At 32.2% G+C, this 26,188-nt stretch overlaps 1 protein-coding gene across 1 annotated transcript in view; it reads left to right on the top strand.

Moving 5' to 3' along the window:
- The window catches only part of LOC129217735 (uncharacterized), a 169,891-nt gene that overhangs the window by 119,686 nt on the left and 24,017 nt on the right, over positions 1-26,188 (top strand). Inside the window, exons 8-16 of the mRNA XM_054852075.1 lie at positions 12,949-13,311; positions 13,894-13,995; positions 15,915-16,024; positions 16,236-16,418; positions 18,582-18,641; positions 21,771-21,870; positions 22,294-22,404; positions 23,136-23,306; positions 25,232-25,313. Coding sequence (XP_054708050.1) covers positions 12,949-13,311; positions 13,894-13,995; positions 15,915-16,024; positions 16,236-16,418; positions 18,582-18,641; positions 21,771-21,870; positions 22,294-22,404; positions 23,136-23,306; positions 25,232-25,313 — 1,282 coding nt within the window. The remainder of the gene's footprint in view (positions 1-12,948; positions 13,312-13,893; positions 13,996-15,914; positions 16,025-16,235; positions 16,419-18,581; positions 18,642-21,770; positions 21,871-22,293; positions 22,405-23,135; positions 23,307-25,231; positions 25,314-26,188) is intronic.

The raw sequence follows: 26,188 nt of genomic DNA, 5'->3' as shown, positions 1-26,188 counted from the left end.
TTTTTGGGGGGGGAGGGATCATCACATCGGGAAAAATTTACCTAGTAACAAAAAAAAAATCAACCAATAACATTTAGATAAAAAAAATATTACAAATACAGTAGTTTCTTTTGTCAAACATTGAATTTTTAAAACGTCTTGAAAAACGGGCAAAATAACTTCTGATTTTGTTTTCATTTATCTTGATGATATTAGAGAGGTGAAGCTGTGACATTTTTAGAGGTGAAGCTGAGCACCTCAATCGCAACCCTCGATTTCAGCCATAAAAGAAAGTTTTTGGATGAGCTGGTTGTTACAGGCCGTCCTGAGATGCAATTCGCTTAAATTAAACACAGAAATCCCTACTTGTGCATGGTGTTTTAAAGCATTTTTAAATAATACAATTAAACTATTAGAGACTCCAGTATTTGTTGTTGCACGCCGTCCATCATATCCAACAGCTTTATTAATTGTCGTATGAATCTTATATATTATTTCTGTAGCTAAACTCGGTTAGCTTTATTAATCGTGTTTATCTACAGAACCTACTTTCGCCCCCCCCCCCCCCCACGCGAGAACTTCCTAATTTCTTCATAAATTTTTCCGATTTACCCCCTTTTTGATGCTTATTGTGCCGGCTATTGACGGAAAATAGACCGCACTGTCCAAATTCTTTTTCTGTGTATGTGTCAATAGAATCGAGCGTTTGCTGGAAACATAAATATCATACATTCGATCTAGCTATGGGTTTTGTCGCTTTTGATGGACATTTTTGTACCATTTAATGTTGATCCAAATGCTCAGAAAATACAATCTAAACTCATTGTAGATTTTTAAACAACAATTGTACTGTTGCATTAAAACCGGAAAAGAAAAGGTTTATTTTAGCGCAGTAATTTAGCATGAAAAAATTCCTAAACGTGCTTTGTTGTTGTTTCCTTAATGCTTCACAAAACTACGAAAATATTGCATCATTTCATTCTGTTTTAAATCGACGAAAAATAACAATTCACTTTGGGCCTGTTTTTCGAAAAATCACTGTTAAAAATCGATTTTTTCAATTTCAGCTGTCAAGCGCGAGTGCTTCTCGTGGGTCAGCTAGCATATTTATGCTTCAATTACTTTGGTATTGATGATACTGTGTTTTTCCCAGAGTCACTGCCTGAAGGTCCATGACCAAAATGTATTGAACTTTGTTCTTCGATCAAAGATATGTTCTTCTTGTACGGTTTTCTAAAGATTCATCACGCGCTTTTCCTCTGATTATAATTCCAACTTTTCGACTATCAAAATAGAAAATAATTATTTCTGAGGTGAGAGTTGAACTAATACTTTGACAGTACTTCACTCTCTCATGAAAAACCTACTATTCATTAATATCAATGCCTGTTTTTCTCTGGACACCACATTTAAATCCTGCAAAAGAGAACTTGCTAGATGAGTGAGTTACTAGTCTATTGGAAATGACTCTGATATTACACGTTCTATAATATAATGACAGATTTATTGGTTATCACTACTGGTTCTACAACTTATTATTATTAGAAGTTATTGTTTTGCTAAAATGCTAGAAACTTTCTTTTTATCTTTTAGTAAAATATTTTTAGCTAAAATACTTTTATCACTTGATTCCGGTTGCATGGAATCACTGTCTTTAACAATGAGTTTATCTTTTAAAGCAAGGGTTTGTATTATTTGCTGACTTAAGTCTAAATCAGATTGTAAGTAATTTTCCTTTCTTTTTTTTTTTTTTTTTTTTAACGTTTCTCGAGTTTTTTACTCCCTACTATATCATCATCTCCGATAATCGTATGCTTCACATTTCAATGGTCGTTCAAGAACGCATGTTTTAATTGCTCAATTTTCATTGAAGTTGAAGCAATACTTTCACTAAATCATTACACTTACATGAACAAATATAGAGAAGGATATTAACTATGCCAGACCTGAAGTTTAAACATTTTAACCTTTTTTCGTTACACACTGATGATTTATAAAGAAAAATTCACATTTATCATGCCTCTTTAAAAATCATTAAAAAAACAAAAAGGTTTGTAGATGTCATAGAAATGAAAGAAATCTTCTGAATTTGTTCTCTGCAATGCTATAAAACAATACTGCTCACTATGAAGCAGAAATCGAAGTTATTCTGACGGGAATGTAAATATTTTTATATTATGATTAATGCTCAAAATTATGGGGCTTTCATAATGATTCCGTTAGACCTAAATGTTAAAATTTTAGTTTTAATGATTTTTTTATTGATAGGTTCTACTTTAAATCGCCCATTATAGCGCTTGAATACCTATTTTTACTTCATACAAGTTCATATTTGTTTTTTGAAAAATCATCATTTTGCTTTAAAACCGTGAAACTTCAAGATAATTCCGGGAGACCTAAATATTTTCCGATTTCAAAAATATTTTTTGTAGTAAATATGTCATCATAGAGACAATTTTTTATCAACTTGAAATTTTGAATTTCCAAAAAATATTTTCCGTGACCTGCACAGTTATCCTATCTTCCACCAACAAGTGCAGCGTCTCATCAGATATCAGCCACGTATATTATCAAATTCATTATCAAATTCAAACTTAGGAAACGATTTAGAACCACCTGGAATGGGGTTGGATACTGCGGATTAAGCTAATAGAACCGATAACGACAAGAGTACAACCAGCTCCAGATGAATTACTAAATATACATTTTTTTTTAAGTGGTTCACGCTGTGGATGCTGAGAGTCAATGTTGAAATATCGTTAAGACAAATATCGTTAAAGACGAAATCGATGATAGTTTATTAGAAACTTGTCCAGCGACCGGGAGCCGATGATGATGAAGAAGAAAATAAGGGCTCGTGTTCGTATTTTTAAAGTTATTGTAAACCCTCTAAAAATTTGAATTTCATTTGTATTAAACGTTTAAAACATTACTTTTAAATAAAATATACCGTAAACCGGGGATACAGGTTTCCCATATTTTGTATTGTAGCACCCTCATTTTTCAAGATATTTCAACAATTCTTGAATCAAACGATAGCTTAAGATCTCAGCTTTAAATTGTCGTTTGAAATTCTTCCATATATTGAATAGGGAGGGAGGGGGGTCATTTTTTTTTTATTAATGTTACCCCATCATCCGGGGTTACTTTGTAACAACGTGTTTTCTCCATCTAAAACGACTGTTTCGGTGGTTTGTAATAAAGTTACCCCATCCAAAATATAGTCTGAGTTTTTTTTAATAACAAAATTATATTTTTCCACTTTTTTGGGTTTAAAAAGCTGGTTTTAAATGAAAAATTGTTCTTAAGTCACGTAGAGTGGTTCCTACCACTCTAAGCATGTTCATCTAGCAGGAATCACGTTTGAATCAAACTAAAAAGAGAGAAATTCATAGGAAACTTCTTTTATTATAAAACATCAGTTGAAAAAAGCTTGAAATCACATCAAAAGTGTTTTTTAAATGTAAAACCACAGCCATCGTAATGTTTTTCTTCATTTCGACAATAAAAAATTATAAAGGTAAATTCACTTGATTAGAATAAAATAGAACTTGAACTAGAACTTGAAAAGAATAGATTCAAAAATTATAAACGCTCGAAAAGAAATTAAGAATAAGGCACAGAAATCACAAACTTTTTTAAATAAATGAGGCACATGAGATCTTTCTCTTATCGTGAACATTATCCAAGGTGCACTCACAGCAGTCTTTGATCTATGGCTTCAAGTCAACTGAAAGCAGTGCATTCACAGTGTAACCCCATGGCCATGTTCAGAATTCCCCATGTATCAAAGTTTCCCCTTCAACTTGTGTTGTTTTATGTTTTAATTCATAGTAAATCGTAGAATTGAGTTACAAAAATAATATAAAAGACAAAATCATCTTAAATAGTTGTGTAATCAGAAAATAACTCACCCTAATTCAAAAGGTTGCTCAGTTGGTGGCACCAGAAGAGGTTAGGACAACAAACTGAAAACAGCTGATATCACGGATAACACATAAATCAGGTTTGCCAAAACCATTTTACTGTTTCAATCAATTGGTGATGTCAACGCACTCTGAAAAGTTATTCTTGAAACCCTGAGACCACCAGGGAGTCGCCAATTGTAAAAGTAAGCCCGCCAGAACGGTTCAAAAATAAAAAACAGGTTTTTATAAAGTTACCCCGTCAGTCTAAAGTAACCCCAGTTTACGATAATAAACATTTTCTTACTTAATATTTTTTTTTACTTAAAATATAATTAGTATATATCAGAATATAATTAAAATATAATAAAAACATTTCACCGATTTTTGTGACCTTTGACCTCGTATACCTTAAAACAGTGTTTTTCAACCTTTTTCATGACACGAACCCCCTAGTATCAAAAAATATTTCGCGACCCCCCCCCCCCCGACCTTTTTTATTTTATGTATGTTAAAAATATTTAATCCATACAAAAGTTTTAGGCGTTTGCGTTATTAGGATTCGAATATAAATATATAATTAAGTACGTAAAACAGTACAGGTTCCGAGTGCTACCGACAGATGGCACTGGTAGTCCCCCGCGCGAAAGGTCCACAGGTTTCGAGACGTTTCGTTACGCTTCGAGATGATTCTCGCTAGAATGCGCAGGCCTATAAAAGGGGCGGTCGGCTACGGCAGTTGCAGTTGAGTGCATGAGCGCAAAGCAAGTGAAATCGGAAGCAAGACCGCGATACGTGAAAACGATTCGGAAGTGAAACTACGGTGTTATACGGACTGTGTGTAAGATATCAAACACTTGTTTTACGTATTTATTTGTGTTGTTTGTTTTCATTGAAAATGGATAAATTTCTGAAAAGATCATCAGAACTATCAACGTCTAGCGGGAGTAGTGGAATAAAGAAAAAACGTCTTTATGACGAGAATTATTTGAAATTTGGGTTTACTGTGATTGACAATAAACCGCAGTGCGTAATTTGCTTTGAAATTTTGTCAAGAGAAAGCATGAAGCCATCGAAGTTGGTACGCCACCTAAACACAAAACATCCTAATGAAAAAAATAAACCCGTGGAATTTTTTGAGCGAAAATTAAAAGCTCTTGAACATCAAAAAACTGCTATAGGACAAATGTCCAACCTAAATGAGAAAGCGTTGCTTGCTAGTTATCGAGTAGCTTTTCGTGTGGCTAAAGCAGGAAAACCTCACACTATCGCCGAAAATTTGATTTTACCAGCGGCTTTAGATATAGCAGAGATTATGTTTGGCAAGCAAGAGATCGAAAAGCTCAAAAGTATACCTCTCTCTGACAATACTATTCAACGCCGGATAAGCAATATGGCGACTGATGTTCGTGATCAAGTCATAGAAAAAATAAAGAAAAGTTCTTTTGTGTCCTTGCAATTTGATGAATCAACGGATATTGCGGGTTGTGCGCAGTTTGTAGCTTTTGTGCGTTTTGAATCCAATGAAAAATTAATTGAAGAAATACTATTTTGCAAGACACTTCCCACAAATACTACAGGTCAATGCTTGCATGACATATTCATTGAAGCTACGCAAGATATGAATATCGATTGGGCACAAAAATGCATTGCTATTTGTAGTGACGGAGCAAAAGCCATGACTGGTGCGAAGAGTGGATTTATTGCTAGACTGAAAGAACAGATGCCAAACGCTTGTTGGATGCACTGCTTTCTCCATCGCCAAGCTCTTGCAGCCAAAACCTTGCCACAAGAATACAGTCAAGTTCTACATATTATTATTAGTATTGTAAATTCTATTAAAGGAAAAGCGTTGCAGACTCGATTGTTTCGACTCATTTGTGATGATATGGGGGCTCTCCACCGAAATTTGCTTTACCATACAGAGGTTAGGTGGTTATCGAAAGGCAAAGTACTGACCAGAGTTATGGAACTTCGCGCTGAACTATTAGTATATTTACAGCAAGCCAAGTCACATTACTCTGAATTCATTTCTGACCCGGAATTCCTTTTGAAACTGGCTTTTCTTTCGGACTTATTTGAGCATTTAAATAACTTGAATAAAAGTCTTCAAGGGCGGGATGAAAATGTCATTACAGCAAAAGACAAACTCCATGCCTTTATCAAAAAAATTGAATTCTGGTCATCATCTATAAATCAAAACAACTTTGATTCATTTTCGTCGACACAGTCTTTCATTGAAGAAGTCGGAAGCGAGATAAACATCAATTCATATATATCTGGTATGAAAATGGTGTTAGATAATTTGAAGAAAGAATTATGTCATTACTTCTCAGTGCAAGAGATATCGGATAGCACTGGGCAAAGATGGATCTTAAATCCGTTTTTAAATGCAGCTATAAATGAGGCGAATTTAGCAACTAAGCTCAAAGAGAATCTGCTAGAATTATCTGCCGATGGGATGTTACAATTGGAATTCAAGTCTGAAAATTTGGATACCTTTTGGTTAAAAAGAAAAACAGAATACCCAGAATTAACAAACGAGGCTTTGAAGTGTTTGATTCCATTTGCTACCTCGTACTTGTGCGAGTTGACATTTTCATCAATGGCCCAAATAAAAAGTAAACTAAGGAATCGCTTAAATTTGGAAAACGATTTAATACTTAATGTTGCAAAAACGGATCCACGATGGGAGAAATTGATTGAACAAAATCAAGCGCAACCTTCACATTAAAATGAACGAGTACTCGAAGATTTTATTTTTTGGTAATGTGTGATATGTGTAGTATGTTAATGTGTAATGTGTATAAATAACATAACGAGTATCATTTTGTAAACTTTTTTCTTAATATATCTACCTTTTTAAAATTTATTGATTTTTTACTGAGTTCTCGCGACTTTTTTCTTAATATATCTACCTTTTTAAAATTTATTGATTTTTTACTGAGTTCTCGCGACCCCCCTACAAAGGCTTCGCGACCCCCTGGGGGGTCGCGACCCACAGGTTGAAAAACACTGCCTTAAAACATGGAAGCGGGAATTTGTAAGTCTTTTGAGACAATTTTCAGTTTGGCAAAATAAAAGGTTTTTACTTGCTCACAGCTTCTTTTATCTCTCATTCTGAGATTGACAGTTCTTTTATTTTTTTGCCTTTATCGCTGGACTCCGCTCCTTAGAACTGAGACCTGTGACCTAATGGATATCCTACTAGAGACACTAAATATTTCACCTGCGCTCAGCGCTATCGGATTTTCACAGTAGTTTCTATTTCGCGACAGTTCCGACCTTGAAAAAAAAAAAAGCTTTCGTAGAAGACGCTCTGTGATTGGTCATAACTTGGAATATTTCTTTTTGTGTTGACCACTAATTAGATAGACATACATACATACATACAGGTAGATAGATAGATATAGATTTATTTATTCAGATATTTATTAATATTATTATATTATGCATATATGCAACTTGAATTATGTACGTAATCGTAAAAAAAAAAAAAAAACCGCTGTGTTTCTAGAATGAGCAATCTCTAATTTAACAAATATATTCACATTTTCATTCCCTCTGCTTAATGTTGAATTTCTCAATGATAATATTGAAACTTAACATTAAATTTCTCATTTCCATAAACGCACATCATAACTGTTTTCGTCCCAAGCACCAGAAGCTTTCGAAGTTCATTAAATTTCCATTCACTGGTTGGCTTCACTTGCCTACGAGAAAGACTCGCCAACCGACATCAGTCCATTAAACATATTACAAATTCAAGCCAATTTCAATGTATGCTGATGATTCGCGGATCCATTAAAATGCATAGACTAAGAAAGATTTCTCGCAGTATGTCTCTCCGTATAACGTATTTCAATATTTATAAATCGACTTGTAGTTTCCTTTTCCTGAATTTAGGAATTGCCTAATATCATGTCTTGCACAGTAGAAATGTTTTTGCTTGTACGCAGCTTACGATGCGATGTAAAAATACAAGAACAATTATCTTCAAATTTAACAACTATCTTTTGAAATAAATTTTGTTTTTAAAGTTATAAGTATTATATAGTAATTTAAAATCATTTAAAATTTGAATTTATTTAATCTGCAATTTTCTGGAATTATTTGTAATTGCCTCTTGGTGAAATCTGGAATAAGCATTAGATTTATGAATGAAATATTAACCCGATGAAACAAGTATGTTTCGCTTGATCTACAATTAAATATACAATTAATTGTTTGATGAATTTGTATTGTAGTTCGGGTTATTTATCATTCATTGCGCTTATTCCTTCTTCCTTCATCACACATGCATGAATTAGGTAGAACATTGTATTATCTTTTTATTTAAATTTCATTCCAATATTTCCGTCGCTTAGAACGATTACTGCAGAGGAGGGATACGTAGCATAACAAATATAATGATTGCAGTTGGTGAAAAATGAACAGAGGGAGAGAGCTAAATAGAGAGAGATAGAGGAATAGAAAGAGGGGTGAAAACCTGATGTTAACAACAGCATTCCGTAAAATACGCGGTGAAAGTTGTGGCTTGGTGCTCAGGGTTAATGGAAAGATATGCAACTAATATGGAGCTGAAAAGTTGCAAATTAAAAATTGATTTTTCTCGGCTTCACTGCAAACGTATTGTGTGCTGAAATTATTTGCTGACAAATTTATTGATGAAATGACAGCAATAGGTAAACACCTAATCTCTGAAATTATGTAAGATCTGTTGGATTCTCATTCGTAAGACCTATATAAGGGCAATCCTTTCGAAATTGAGAATCATCATGATGAAAACATAAGTAATAAAGTCAAATTTAAACAAAAAAAAAGAGCGAAAGAAATTAAATCAGAGAAAAGTAAAGAATCTTTGTTAAGTACTAAATAAGCAAATCGATTGTTATTGCAAAATCCCAAAGGGGAAATATAATACCCTTTTTAATTTTAATTTAAAGGCATTTTTGTGTGTGTATGTGTGTGTGTGGTTTTTTTTTTCTTTTTGATTACCTATATTCTTCAACAATTCAAAATCTTGTTATTACAGCTTATCTAGACATAATTTTAGTTTTTCTGGGTCATTTTTTGGGAATCTCTATAACTTTTCTTATTATTTATTAAATTTGTCTAGTGCATTTTTCACTTCGTTGCTTTTTTTATCTGTACTAATCAAGGAACTCCTACATTAAATCATAATAACCAGGACAAATATCAAGCTTAATGTAAAAAAAACAAAGAATAAAACTTGTTAAAAGTATGAAAACATTAAAATATCAGATACCTATCCGTTTAAATTTCTTTAACTCTAAGTCATTTTATTTTTTGGTTCTTTTGTTTATCTTAGTAACACATTTACCAAAAAGTAAGCATATTTCTTATTACCGTTCCTAGTTTTATTTATGTATTTAACTATTTACATCAAAATAGTTTAAAAACGATTAACTTTTTTTTTTGTAGTACGTCAATCACAGTCTGAGAAATAAACATGCTTTATAAACTTTACTATTTTTTGTTTTTTGGAAAGCGAGCATCTGACTAGACTGCATTTTTTTAATTCGAACAAATCTGAATATTTCCAAATATTTTGCATACATTAACACAAAAAATAACAAATAAAAGAATTACTTTTTTTAATTTTTGAGAAAAATATTATCCATTCCCGAAAGCTAGAATTTCATCTCAACACAATCATTTCCCAAATTATTTGAAAATTCAATACGAGATTAAAATGTAGCATTTTAAAATAAACATAAATACATAACTACAATCCATAAACGACATCTCTTCATTTTCATTAAGCCCAAAGTTGCTTCACACTCCTTCATTCCAATGGATTTAACTTTACATAATGCTACCCCCAAAATTTACTTTCCAAATAACACTGATTAATAGTTCAAAGTCAAGTATGCTAACACACTGCCTTTTCATGAAATTCATTATCACGAAGAGCAAGAATTCTTTCAAAGAATGTTAATTACCGAGATGGTTACAAATTCTTTCCAAAATTCGGCTAATTACATGATGAAAATAAGGAAATGAAATTTCATACTCTCGGTGTAATTCGAACAAAGGCGAAGCACTAATTATGTATATGCACAAAAATACGAGCCACTATGTTGATGTCATGTGTAGTAAGTATCCAAAACAAACTTTCTACATAAATGAATCAATGTGGTTTCCTTTTTAGAATTTATGTTCAGTCTTTTAAATTACTTTACTCTACTTTAATCAGCCATTTTTAATGAGAATTAAATATCATTTCGCCTTTTGAATTGATATCATAAAATTAAATGTTAATTCAGCATTTTTTCGGCAAGGGTGAAGAGTATATCAGATAAAGTTTCTAAGTTTTAGGGATAGCAGCAAAAGAGAAATGTGCATTGGCGTAATTACAAACGAATAATTTTTGTTATGCGTATTTTATCAAATGCATGTTTTTCAGAAACCAATTTCTGAACGCCAAATGCTCTTAATGTGTGACATTGTCACTTCTCGCTCTTTTCGGTTTATAACATTGAACTAAGCAGTGGGCCACATGGATCAGCTTCGCGGACCGAATGTAGCCCGCGAGCCGTAGAATAGGCACCACTGAGATAAAAATTCGTTTTCTTAATGAAAACGACTAACTACTAAACTAAAACGAAACGAACTAAAAAGTTACAAAGAATTTTTCCTGAAAACACAATGGATATGTAAAGTTTCATGTATTTTTTTAATTTTTAAATGTTATCTGTAATTAATAAAGCACTTGAAAAACTCATAAATTTACAAAATTAAAAACGCGTTACAATTCATTAAATAATGTGAATAATATTTTGACACACTAAAACGATCTTCATATTTTAGAAATAAAGTTATTTAATGTCTGATGTTAATGCAAGATAAATTTTATCGCATACTTCGGAATTCTTAATGAAGCCAATATTCAAATGAAATAATTATAAGTCATTCTATTTTCTTTTTTCCGTTTCAATAGGATATCAGGAAAATACATAGCTTTGCTTTAAATATGTAAATTCATCCCCTTTAGATGCTCTAATTTTGAACTATCCTTCACCCATTCATCATAGCGAATAAAATAACTTTTTCTAATTACGTTTTGTGTAATTGAAAATATTAATCTTACATCCGTTAAACTGCATTTACCTTTGGAGCATAAATTATTTGCAGTGTACGCACAGATTTCATTAAAATCTAAAATGATTTCTTTATATCGATTCAGTCCTGTTTCATAATCGTGATTGATTGTTCTCTTTTCGGAAAAGTTTCTTTAATCTCGTTCTCTAATCGATGCGCATATCACAACAGTGTGTCACTTTTAATTAAAGTTCCCCAAGTCTTTAGCAATGAAAAATGTTTTCACATTGGAATTATTCAACATACAACCTTGGACGGCTGTTTTACATTTGTCTTTGGAATAACACAAAGCGTGTGTCAAATTGGAAACTTCGGCCGTTTTAGATCATTAATCAGATTTTTCCACCGCTAATTGTTGGAATTAAATTTTTGAAATTCGGTGTAGCATGAATATCGATGCCTTTAATTTTTAAAGACTATCGATGTATTTTAAGAATAAAACTTGAAAAGTGTTGCCTTACATTGAATTAAATGGAAGACATTTTTGTTTTACACAAAACTGCACGGGACGCTATGAGAAAATTTCAAGCGCAAACGTAAGAATTTTTTTGTGAATATCTACTTTATACAATCCTTATAGCTACCAAATTTTTAATTTCAGTTTATATTATTCGAAATTGGGTGCTTCCACGGAAAATGGTCATTTTATCCGGCACGAGAGGCTTTATATATTTCATTAAAATTAATACTTTAAAATATTAATGAACAAATTTTTTCTGCTTAACAAATAACAAACTTATGTTTGATATCTTACGCAAAAAAACTTCGTCATCTCACCTTTTAAAATAATTACTTTTTAATGAAGTATATAAACCGTCACGTGCAGGAGAAGCGGTTAACTTTTTCAAGGAATGCCCCAATCCAGTTTCATTTTGAACAAACTTTTTTTGTTTTTAATTTCTCATTTCATTAAATATTTTACATCAAAGTGTAAATAATATTTTATTCCCTAACTACTTACCACTTAAAGTTTCTAGAATCAATTTTTTTAAACACATGTCATGTGTTCTGCAGATAATTATCTAAAACATTAGTTTGAACTGGTAGTAATCATTAAAGTTCAAAAGATTTTAAAAGAATGTCAAAGCAATTATTTAAGCAATAGATTTAGAAACTTATGAAAGTATTTAAATATAGAATCAATAAGTCTTGAACATAAAAACACAGGAAGTGTCCTACAAGTATTTTATTTTGGTTGCAGTTGAAGATTTAGAACATATCTATCAGAGAAAGCATTTTATCTGTAGGTTGGTTATTTTTGGCTAATTTCACGAAGCGACTTGGCTATTTTCCATGGGGATAGGGAATTTTCAAGTGGGAACAGGGCTCCTTCTCGAATACCTCGAATAATAAGCAAGAAAAAAAATCGCTCACAAAATAAGAACAGTATAAATAATTTATTGAAAAATAAATTTATTGAAACTTAATAACATTTTAACTGTAGATCAACCGAATACGAAAAAATGACAAGCAGACTAACGAAGGAAACAACAACTAGTTGAAATAAGCCGATAAAATGATAATGTCCCTAACTCGTACTTAAATGTTCAGTTGTTAACATTTATAAGTAGGGTGTGGTACCATCTCTACTAGGGATGCAGACTAACTTTCAAGAATTTAAAATAAAGAAATTCAGAAATAAGCACTAAAGAAACGTGACACCCAACGCAATGAAGGAAGTATAGCTACGGCTGAAATATGCCTGTTTTTTACATGTATCATAGAACACATTCATGTAAATATTGTACTTCAGAACTGCTTTCGCATTTCAATTCAAGGTACATACGCAAAATTTGTGCTTTTTGTGTGTGAAAAATGCTTTTTTTTTAAAATCTTTTTACTGTTGGTATCTTTTTTTATGAGATAGAATGTAAAGTGATTATCTAGTACAGATCTTTATGTAATTAAAGTTTAATAATGAACTTTTTTTTTTCATCAGGCACGTTCACCTGCCAAGCAACAGACTTTGGCTTCATCCGCAATCGTAGCATCTACGTTTATGTGCAATCAGCACCAGTTCCTCAATTGACACCTATGACTGCCACAGTTCCAGTAGGGTCGCCATTGGTCATCACTTGCTTGAGTCGAGATGATGTGTATGGTGATTTTGGTTACACTTGGTTAAAAAATGGTCGTGTCCTCAACCCCAGTGCTGAGCCCGAGATGGCAGAAGATTTGTTTCCGGCAGGTAGCAGAATTTTACTGGCAGAGGCCACAACGTCTGCTGTTTACTCCTGTATCATCACAAGTTCTGCAGGATCGACAAGAAAAGATAGTGTCATTACTGTTGTTGATAGAGAGCGTAAGTTTTTTTTTTTTTTTTCAAAGTTTAAAAATGAGTCCTTATCAATATATTTATCAAGCTTTAATGGATGATTCAGATTTTTAGGCAGTGATTTTACAAATTTTTGTTATCCAGTCATTTTTTTTTAATTAAGATCTATAACAAATCCTTTACTATGCTTTTTTTTTTATTCACAGTTCGGCGAGTTGACATTTTATACTTTAAAGCTGTATTGATTCTAATGAGAATATTGATCCTTTTTATTGCTAGAAGAATACGTAGAATTTTTTTTCAAGGAACAACACTTCCTTCATTGTAAATAAATCCGATTTGGTTATAATACCCAAACAGTTAATGTGTATAACCGCTGATGAAACAAATTTTTGAGATATTACAATGTATGTTAATAGCTCAGTTTTGATATGAATATCAAAAATCAAAAAGAATTGACTAATTAATTTAGTTCAAAATGTAACATTTAGTTGCTTTTGAATGTACATACGAAAGAACTTGTTAAATAAATATTCTAATTAATCAGGTAAACATTATAGCTGAATATTACTATTTAAAAAGTAAAAAACTTAAATTTCAAACTTACAGGTTCGTTACCATGCTGTCAACCAGATGACTATTTGAAAGTTCGTTGGACGTTAACAGCTGCTAATACTGAAAATATACAGCAATGTCCAACTGGATACACAGGTTAGTGAATATTTTTAAAAGCGCATAACACCGACTTTCTGCGTCCCCATTGAGCTTTCTATTATTTTTTTCGAAACGCTTACAATGGGAAAACATTCGATGCACTTTTTGGACGTGAATCTATTAGCAGCATACGAGAGATGCGTTTTGACCCACACTAATGCTACTACTTATACTTACGCTAAATTTTGCTTATCCTTATCCATATTGATTTTAAGAAAACGATGCAAGCAGAAAAAGTGTTTCATAGCCAGTCTTTCCCTCTTGCAACTTTTGCCTTTAATAGAGTTGCTAAACAATCGACAGTCTGATATATATAGTATAGATACAGGTAGTTATCAAAATAATGCAAACACTTGAGAATAAAAGTGACATTTTTGAATGCGCTTTGCAAGTAATAAAGAATAAAATAAGATATTTTTTTTAAATAAATAGCAATGTACATATTCTGGTACTATTTGGTGGTTTAACGGAAGTTCTGTAAGTCATGGATTTTTTTCAAGCACGTGAAATGTCGGACCCCTCAAATTTTTAGAGAGGCCAAATTGTTGGAGCGCGTCTAGCTGAAGCAAGTGTAACTGAAACATTTCAACTTTTTGGCGCATCTAAAAGTACAGTATCTAAAGTCTTAACAGCATAAACACAGCGCGGTAAAACAAGCTCGGCAAAGCAAACTAGGAGGCGGAAAGAGAAGCTCAGTGAAATAAACCGACGGGTATTGAAGTGGATTGTAATGTCTAAAAAGCAAACAGGAGCAGCAAAAGTGGTCACAGAACTCAATCACTACATAGAGTGACCAGTCTGAGAGTTTAAAGTTAGAAAGGCACCTTTATAAACAGAATATTTAGGGCAGAGTAGCGATTCCCCCCCAAAAAAATCAGAAATTTTCCTGTCTACAATTTCCTAAATTAAAATTAGAAAATTTATTGAAAAAAATCCGCGTAAACGTGCCCCGGTCCACCCTATTAGAAGTAATGCATTTAGTATCATGTTCTCCATTTCAATCGCATGTTTATAACTTTTGCGCTGGATTGTAATGACATTTCAGCATATTTCACCTGACAAGATATAAACCGTTGATATTAAACATGTTTTGGGTTTACATAATCCAAGCATAATGTAGAAGAAATTGCACAATAATGGTTAAAGTAACTCAATATATTTAAGGGTGGTAATAACAGCTTAAAGATGTTAAATGGACTCAATCATTAAGCATTCTACACACAAAACTTTTCCTATATAAACAATCTTGTGATTACTGCTACTAAAATTGAAAGTTACTTGAGCTGCCAGTTGCGCCTAGTTGTTATGAAGGCCTGTAACAAATGTTAAATGTTAAAGACGCAAAACACTGAAAACAAATTTTGAGTATGCACAAAACATACTGATGCATGCAATCAAGCAAAAAAAAAAACTTAATTTAAAAGCAGGATTCTTAAAGCTTTTAAAAAGTTCATTTTAAAGATAAATTTTTGTTTCTTTTAGCTGTTTTACCAGACCGTTGAAGACCGAACTTCAGACTAGATATTGCAGATGGAAATGAAATTTTTTTTACTAATATTGAACCTCCACATAAATAAGTATCATTTAAGTGTGAAATTCCTGTTAATTTTTTGTTCAGAATGTAACGAACAAATGATTAAAAAAGAGAAAGTATGAAATTTATTTTAAGGTTGTTATGAGAGAACAAGAATTCGCCATTTCCCAGAGAATTTCCCATGTACCTTAAAAAAAGGTTAATTAACTAAGACCCATTTATTCTGTTTTGGCCACTAAATAAATTGTCGTCGGCACATAGTATCTTGCATCAACTATTCAAAAGTTTTATACGAAAAGCGCTTCTTAATATATTTTGTTCAAAATTCAAACTTCTCTTTTCTGCTTTGTGGGCATTTAAAATACTTATGTATTTCTTGTAGGAGATGTTGTTCGAAAATGCAGTTCAAACGTGAATTCCTATGGAGCAGTATGGGAAGAACCAGATTTCTCAGGGTGTTTTTCCAATGGTTTTACGACAATTAAGAAAAAGGTAATACACTATTTTTCTTTCACTCACTTCAAATTTATATCAGCATTATACATTCTTATCATATTCCCTTCATTTAATCGTATCCCACCCTCTCATCAAAAAATGATATTTTTTAAATTGTTGACAGTGAACTGATATAGAGAAAGCTGTTTTTCACATTTATTTTGAGTGCCCAAATGCTCTTTCGATTATTTACATTTCATTTTTGTAGGTAGAGAGTCTTCGTTTAGGGTACCTTCTGAGTGATGCAGCAACTCTTCTTTCCCGACTAAAAAGGTACATAATGTCGAAGAAGACGAAGCTCCATTTCTGCGAGGGGGAACCTATCGTAGATGTTTTAGAAGAAATCCAGGGTATCAAACACGGAGAGAGGAAAAACCAAGATTCGTGGCCTGTAAGATTTATAGTTATTATGTTTGTTATTAAAAATGCTAAGCACTTTTTTTTATTTTCCAGATCTTTAAATTAATAAAAGATTATCAATACATGTAAATTTTAAACTAAATACATTATCCGTGAAATACACCGCCAGCTCAGTCATTTCCAGCCGAGGACTGCAGTTTCGTGCTTATTAGCACTCATCAGCCCGGCATAGGAAAGTGACTGAGCTGGAGATGGAAAACCTCTTAAGGAAGCCAAGAGTGCCAAACAAACTGGTAGCTAATATAGAATTAGCGCAGACCAGACGAGTGACCGAAACAATGGTTCGGTTCAACTCGAATTTTGAAGGCAAGGCAGGTATATTCAGTAAGTTACCGCCCTATAGCCAGGGGTAAGGCAGAAATACGTGAAGTACACCGCCAGCTCAGTCATTTCCAGCCGAGGACTGCAGTTTCGTGCTTATTAGCACTCATCAGCCCGGCATAGGAAAGTGACTGAGCTGGAGATGGAAAACCTCTTAAGGAAGCCGAGAGTGCCAAACAAACTGGTAGCTAATATAGAATTAGCGCAAACCAGACGAGTGACCGAAACGATGGTTCGGTTCAACTCGAATTTTGAAGGCAAGGCAGGTATATTCAGTAAGTTACCGCCCTATAGCCAGGGCTAAGGCAGAAATACGTGAAATACACCGCCATCTCAGTCATTTCCAGCCGATGACTGCAGTTTCGTGCTTATTAGCACTCATCAGCTGGGCATAAGAAAGTGACTGAGCTGGAGATGGAAAACCTCTTAAGGAAGCCAAGAGTGCCAAACAAACTGGTAGCTAATATAGAATTAGCGCAGACCAGACGAGTGACCAGAAGCAATGGTTCGGTTCAACTCGAGGATTGCGTGCGGTGCTAATAAGCACGAAACCGCAGTCCTCGGCTGGAAATGACTGAGCTGGCGGTGTATTTCACGTATTTCTGCCTTAGCCCTGGCTATAGGGCGGTAACTTACTGAATATACCTGCCTTGCCTTCAAAATTCGAGTTGAACCGAACCATTGTTTCGGTCACTCGTCTGGTTTGCGCTAATTCTATATTAGCTACCAGTTTGTTTGGCACTCTTGGCTTCCTTAAGAGGTTTTCCATCTCCCGCTCAGTCACTTTCCTATGCCGGGCTGATGAGTGCTAATAAGCACGAAACTGCAGTCCTCGGCTGGAAATGACTGAGCTGGCGATGTATTTCACGTATTTCTGCCTTGGCTATAGGACGGTAACTTACTGAATAAATACATTATCGTCATGTTTTAAGAAGAAAGAGTTTATAAAATTAACTTTTCTTCTAAGGTAAGACCAGCAGTCACTTCTCTGTACACTACTCTTTCTACTAGCTACACACTTCTTAGCCATCAGCAGAAGTATATATAATGTCATATCTGCGAAGTCTACACTTTTCTAAAGATTTGAGTATGTACGCGGTGTCAAACCTGGCAATGGAAAAATCAAAAGTTCACAGCCTGCAATATTTACAATTATTATCCCGCTTTAAAGTACTTACTTCATCATTTTGCTGCCATCTGTTTAGTTTTTTATAATTATATAAGTAAATTTAAAATAGAAAAACATAGTATCTCTTTCTTTTAATCTTTCAATGTTGCAATTTGTATAATGAAGAGGACGGATGTAATGACAAAAATAATTCAAGAAACAAATAGCGAACCAATTGGTCGGTCGCCAAAAGAAACAAGCAGTAAATATTTCCCAAACATGAATTATTGGATAGTTTTAATCCTCCTTTTAAAGTGATAAAAAACAAAATAAATAATTTCAAAAAGAATATCTTATTTTGAAAAACAAAACATATTTCGTGTGTTAGATCATTGGGGGGGGGTCTTTTTTTTTTTTTTTTTTTTTTTTTTTCGAGTCGCGGCAAACTTTGAAGAACTAGAGTTTTTTCGCGGTTCCCTAGTCTATCTGTGTTATAAACTTCACGGCACGCTCCACTTCTCTCTACGGCACCCACTTTGGGATCCTCTGATACATAGTTCAAGTTATTTATGGGGACAGGGGCAGTTCTTCACCCATCTAATGTCTTGTTAAATATGTTTAATATTTAACATACTTTGAAATCATTAAAATGTATTTAATACACGCACAGCATGCATTGGTTTTAACATTCGACATTTTTTTCAGACTTTCTTGGACATAGCCTCTGTTCTGTTAGAATCGTCTATATTCATTAGAAAACATTCAGTAAGTATTTAGTTAGAAATATGTTTTATACATAAAATTTATTAAAATATTATTTTGTCTGAAACCACAACAAATCCATACTATTAAAATCTGTTCGCATCCGGCTCTCTGTCCATCTGAAGATGGATCTTCTCGAGAATCGCTGCGAATCGATAATCGAACGAGATACCGATCAATTGGAAACTTTCCAAAGAAACAATTGGAACAAGCTCGTAATTGTACGACTTTAATTAGCGGAGATATTAATTAAAACGCTAATTAATATTACGTTATTCGTGAATTTTTTACTTCTTTCTTGTTGCCATTTTGCATATGAGCAAATAAAATTCTAATAGTTGTTTTAAAAGGGAATTTTTTGGCTGCTATCCAAATCTTAAAACAAAGTTTCCATCTAGATTTTTTTTAATTAGTTTAATTTCTTTTTCATTATAATATATAAATCCTAAAACTACTCTTTAAAGCAATTTTTTCGTTTAGAAGTTTATTGTAAATTAGCTTCGTTTCTCTTTCATTCTAAGCAATGATTTCTATTCGCAACTCCAATAAACTATAGGGAGCGCTGCAGTCACTGTCTAATGACGAATGAAAAAGGTAAAACAAACAAATGTTGTAAGTTATAATTTGTTTTGAAGCTTAATGAATGTCAGTAATTTTTCATCATGCTTGTGGGAAGCTTTCTTTTCTATTCCTCTGAAATTACACTACACTACTAACTGTTTGAAGCCTGTAATTTATCCCAAAGAAAACACGTGGAACGGAATGTTTTACCTTTTTCGGCAGTATTGTTAATCACCGCAAGGTAGCGTATTCGAGCTCTGGAGTTGCGATTTTTTTTCTGCTGCCATTTTACATTTGTGTTAATAAATAACATTTTAACAATTGTTTCAGTGGAACTGACGTAATCAAAACAACCAACCGGGTGATTGGTTGCTCTTATCGGACATAACCTTAATCATCTGCCCTTTTTTATTTTCTACAGCCTACTCTTTTCAGCATATGTAAGTTATTCGCAACTCTAACAAACTATAGGGGCATTGCAGCCACCGTATAATGGCGGATGAAAAAGGTAAAACAAACGTATGCCGTAGCGTAGAAAATGCTAATAAGCCTAATAATTTTTGTTTGTATGCATGTTTTTGCTTCATTCTTTTTAAATTAATTTTGAAGTCTTGTGGATAATCTGACCCACGTAGAAAGAAATGAGTAGTCAAGAAGCATTACTAAACGTCAGAAATTAATGCAAATTACGTAGTTCGCAGTTCTAAGCAGCCATTTCCACGATGTTGAATTCAATATTTAACAATTCTTGATGGAAATACATTTTCATTACAGCCATAAGACTGACAAGAATAACAATTAATGCTAGATAATTTAATTATATGACATTACGAATTATTATCAAAAGAAGAAGATTATACTTCTTTGCCTTTCTTGGCTAGCGCTAATTGTTTTGCATTTGTAGCTGAGTTATTTTTCACAAATTGCCGAATCGGTTAATTTTAAATATTTCTGTTTCGTGTGTTTCTAATTTCTGAATCATGGTTTAATTCTGCCATGCTATGCAAACCATCAAAGAAATTCGCACGGATACATGGTGGTAGTTCTTTTTAATTGATCTACTATTATTTATTTTAACTTATCGAATTCTGTAATCTTTCTTATTAATTTTATTCCACTCATGATAAAAAATTAAAATGGTTAAACTGACATGCGAAATTTCGCCAAGGGTTCCTTGCTCGCACAGTACTAAAACTATAACCCGAAACAAATTTTTGTCGAAACTCTTCAGCTGATAATGTACGCACTATTTTGGCGATGAAAATTATCGAATGTTTATTTTATTGAACTTTTTCCCTTCACATGGGTGAGTTTTCCAATTGTAATAACTCTATCTTTCCTTCCTGTTTTTACTTTTGACATACATTTTGTATAGTGAAAAGAACACGTTAAATTAAGATTGTTTGGATTCCTTTCAATGAAATAGAGTTGAACAAAAAAGTTCGCTTTTAATGATTTTAACTAAAGCTTAGTTGGAATCTGACGACTTGGTATTAAATGAATGCATATTGGTATTTTTTAAGTCTTGGTGCTTTAGTTTCACGTAATCAACCAAGCAATATGTGTCATTTTATGTGAAAAGCTGATTGTTACTGTACATAAATATTTCAGATATAGTTTATCAGACGTTATTCAGTTCAACGTGAGCACGGATTATAGCTGATAATGCATACATTTTGATCTTTTGTGCTAATTGAAAATATTCATTATATTTCATAACTATTATTAGCGTTAATGAGATTTTCGCCAAAAATACGTTTTACTGGTGTTTTGCAAACCCTGCATTACGCGCATTTATTTATTCCTTAACGCGTTAGAAACTGATGTCAGAGTTTTACAAAAACATCAACTGGACATCTCTTTCATTTTTAGGGAGCCCGTGCAACGCCGGGCACGCATCTAGTAGAATAATAAGTGTTGTTTTTCGAGAATTTCGGTTACTTATTTTATTCAACACGTTACACAGTTTAAGTTAAAACTTTTCGATTAACATATCAATCCAGCGCGCGATTTGATTTCCTATAGAAGATACGTGCTGTTAAGTAGTTGATGCAACTGTAAATTTGAAAAAAAAAAATGTCATGGGGCAATATGCTTAGTAATTAATTAATGAAAATGTATCGAGAAAAATATGTTTGTTTTAGATACACAATGGAAAAAATTTCTTGATTGATTTAAGTCATTTATTATTCAACAAAAACTCATTAATGCGAAACACATCAATCGCACAGTACACATACTAAAGCTTTCATAGACTACAAATATTAAACGAGGTATAAAACAGCTCGATACACCAAATTTTTTGGACCGCCATGTTCAAAAAATAAGAAAAATTTAGCATGCATGATTAAATATTGATATAGATTTTGTCTGGGGATTTTTTTGGAAAGACAAGTGGAATGTAAAAAGTGAAAGGATTATAATTGAAATATAGAAGCTTCAATTTAAACCAACATATTCCTATTTGTTTTAAATACATAAATTGACTGTTTATAATATTTATAATAATATTGCTCTTTTATACATTTGCTTGAGAAAAACGAAGATCAATGTTTGTTTTTCTTGTTTCAGAAACTGATTAAACTTCATGAGCTTATCTTCAAGTATGGGGTTCAATATATTGAACATTCTAATGATGTTAGCTTTGAACTTTTTGAAAGAAAAGTATTAGGTAAGTACGTCATTTTTAGGATCAATCCATCTGTTTGAATTAAAAACAGATATTCTTTTTCTTTAATTTCTTGCAGAATTTAAGTGAATGTATATATTTTGCTTTATTTTACTGCCCCACTAGAAAAACTCTGTATATGTCTTGCAGCATACATGTGTAGGAATATTTTATCAAAAATCAAACATTCTTACTAAACACATCTTTAAAGAAATATATCTAAAATAAAAAATGCAAATTTGTTCTAGAGTAATTATGATAAATTAAAAATAGCATTAATACTAATGAGAATATCGCAGAAGAACTTCATACAATAGTGATCTTCTACAATCTCTTGCGATTTAAATAATGGGTAATTGCGTCGCTTTTTCCTCTGTACAGAAAACTGCTAATGAATTGAAAATCCAGCTATATTTTTACTCATAGATCTACTGGTGCTTCAAACTCATCAATCTCAGAGTGTTCAAGATCAGTGGAAGAATTACCATGCTGCAAATGTCGCAATTGCAAGAAGCCATACCCCATACCGGGGCCTCCGTATGCGTTCCAAAAAGACACATGAACGATGTTCTGAGGATTTTTGAAGTACTGTTTATCTTTAATGTGTCCCAAATATGTACTACGACGAGTCTCAATCCTTTTAATCTGCCACAGTTCCAGATTATCGCCACCTGTCGCTTACCGTAATTTCAGCTCTAAAGTAGTCGCTACGACCGTTATATTCGTGCATTTTTGAAAATTTTATGGGATTCTCGTCCAGTCGGTAAATACCAATCTTAATTAATTCCTCCCTAATTATCTATATTTTTCGTAATCATATCAATTGGAATTGCAAGAAGCATTCGTTTATACAGATAGCTTTCTATCTAAAATTTAATTCACCACTAATCCAAGCATTATACAAATTGTATATGCGTTGGAATCCATTAACTCACATTTTTCTTAAGACAATAGTAGTTCATCTCTTATTAATTCAAAGTTTCGTTGGTCAAGATATATTCCAGATTTTCATTAATCCACAACCCTGGACATCTAAAGTTACGCTATTTATGCTCTCTCTCTCTCTCTCTCTCTCTGCTGCTCTAATCATACCTTCCTATATATATTTTCATCGAATACATCCCCCAAACCCCAGCAATTCAGAGTTTTGTAGTTACTCATAATATTAATCCCCATTATTATGACATTGACTATTTTCCATTGTTGTTTACAAGCAACTCCTTTAGTTACTTAAACTTCTAGCTTTTAATAATATCTCCTCGTTACAGCTGTTGAGTTGGGTAAAGTGCCTGGAGACCTTAAACAAATATTGAAACTCCCGTCTCATCGATTCTCGCCCGTGAGCAAATTCGCCGAGAGCCCCCCCTTGCAGTACCCATGGATGACCAACTCCGTGGAAATTGATCTTTCTAGCTTGAGCTTCAAAAACGCCGAAGGAGGTTTGTATGACCTGATTTTGTTTGTTCGATCCATCAACGTGAAATGGGTCATTGAGCGGTTTGACATTTGATTCTGAATCTTCCTTTGCCTTCTATTATGAATACTTTCGTAGTAGGATTTTAATCGAAATTTGAGGAACCGGTATGGTAGTGGTTTATGTTTCAAGTGGAGTCTGAAATACTTCTCAATGATTAGTAATTCGTAAATATTTCAGATTGGAATTAATTTTCTACTAGTATTATTAACTAAAATTATTCTATTTTCAATAATATAGTACACACACAAGCATACATACCTACATAAATACCTGTCTGGTTCAGGGATTCATGGAAATACTTTAGGTTAGAAACCATCTAACCGTCTTAGGTAGAAATCATCTGTTAGTGACACTTAGATGATTTCTCTAAAACTGTATACGATCGCTCCCACCTATTTGCTAAAGTACAAAAAAGGTATTGATGTGCCAATTAATCGTTAGTAATCGATCGCTTTGCTGATTATTCATAATAGGTCAAATTTTGCCGTTTAATCGGCAAGAAAATTATTTTAAAAATAATTCTTAATAATTTTTAACTATTACTATTGAAGTATTCTTTGACAAAGAAACCAAGATGAATAAATTTTCAAACCATGAATGAATGTAATTTTCTGAAACATCACTAATATAACATGTAGAATGAAAGTGTGCTGTCTAAAATAAAGACAAACAATACAAAGTTTGCATAAAACTGAATGAAATATTGAAATTAATTCTCACAGCTGACGTTCACGTAACACTATTATGAAGAACTATATTCGGGTACTTTTAAATAATCAAAAAAACTGAGCATTTCAGGACTGTCGGGACGTAAACTATTTTTTGATGGTTCATATATATTTTCTCGTACACTAAATTATCCTTCAACTTATTCCATTATTTTGCTTATCACTTGATCAAAAAAAAAAAAATCGTGCACATGCTTTAAGTTGGTGTTACTAGTTTGAGGATTGAAATTATGTTAATTTCAACCATCAAATTCAATTTAAGTTTTGATAAACATTTTCAAAGTCGCAAGATTCTTCATATATCATAAAACTTCTTTCTTCGTCTTAACATTAGCTTAGTGCTTTCAGATTACCCGATAATTTTCATAAAGAATAAAATTCTTGAATTAAGTGGTCTACAAAAAAAGTATCTACTAATTAAAATGAGACCAATTAAAAATTTGAATTTTCACGTCTAGTAAACATAATGAAACTTTAGTAAAAATAGGAGAATTCGCTCATAGAAATTGAATGAAATTTTGAAATATTATTTAAAAAAAAAACTGATGACAAATTGTAGTATTAAAAATAACCATGATCACAAACCAGAACTATTGAATGATACAATGAGCAGTAAGCACTATTTCCAACACTTTATATATATCAGGTTTAAAATAAAAACCTTTCATAACATTTTAATGATAGTTCTAGTTTATTTTTATTTTTTTTGTTAAATTCAAGTAAGGTAAATACACCAATAGTGGCCAGTTCAAGGATTATATTTCAAAAAATAGGAATCCAGGTTCCAAATGGATTCAAAAGTGCATCAAAGTTGCGGGAGATATTACTTCCTTCACGTTTTAATCCATTGAAAAACCTGAAATCCCCTTTTATATATATATATATATATATATATATATATATATATATATATATATATATATATATATATATATATATATATATATATATATATATATAAACCTTACCATCAATACATAAAAACTTAATACTATAGTTTGTGATATTTTAAACATTATATACATCAAAATCTTTTAGTTTTTCTGACCAAATTTGTCTCAGCTTCTTGATATTTGCTTGACAATCAAAGTTATACTGTTCTTTACACATAACCTGATTTTTTCTTCATTTATTGATTATATTTTCTTTTTCATTTTAGGAAATACTTCCGCATCTATTGTAGTAGTATTTTATAAAAATTTATCTTCTCATTTGCCTCAAAGATTTTTCACTAAGAAAGGGTTAGTACTTCATTTTTTAACTCTTTTATTCTTTGGTACTTTAAATGTTTTTAAGAAATCAGTTGTAAGTGCTTGGCACTTGTCAACAAGTCTCAAAAGTAAACTGAAGGATATTTTTTTTTTCCTTCTTGCATAACATTTTGTTTCCCGTAATTCAACACATGTTGAATCCATTGATAAATGCAAGTTATTAACTGATAAAAAAAAGTAACAAATGAAATTAATTTGATAATCAAAACAAATAAATGAATAACTAAACAGAAATTATTTCGTTTCAAAATAATTTGTCCAATTTAAAATGATTACTATTTCTTATGTTTAAACGATTAGCTTAAGTTGTTTAAAGAGTACTTAAAACAAGAGCATGTGCTATTGTATAAAGCTGCAGATTTTTTTTTCTTTCTAAAGATTTTTCTAAGTGGGACTAAAATTACTAATTCACAAATGGATGATTTTATCCTTGACAATATAATAATTTCTCCTGAATGTTTTTACGAATAACATTAATTTATGATTAGTGAATATTTTTGATTAAGAAAGATCAATTGAGAACAAAAATCTGAATTTCCTGTTGGATCATTTCATCGTAAATATGCAAAAACAGGCGAAATCGTATGTTTGTATTATTCATGAGATTAATGAAATAACAGTGTTATGTTAAGTAAGAATTTATTTATGAGCAAATGTCGCACACTTTTTAGTGTAAATATGTTTGCTAAAAAGCATAAGGAAACATTCATTCAAAGAGTAACAAGTATAAAATAAGCAATTCATCATTTCATTACATTTTTTTTTAAAGTTGATTTATTAGAGAAACACTAGAAACACATAATGAACGAGTACTTGATTTTATACAACTTAATTGGGTTTTATTG

This window comes from Uloborus diversus, chromosome 1 (genome assembly GCF_026930045.1).
Source record: "Uloborus diversus isolate 005 chromosome 1, Udiv.v.3.1, whole genome shotgun sequence".
Lineage (NCBI taxonomy): Eukaryota > Metazoa > Arthropoda > Arachnida > Araneae > Uloboridae > Uloborus > Uloborus diversus.
Note: the sequence above shows the minus strand (reverse complement) of the source record. Positions and strands in the feature narration are given on the sequence as shown.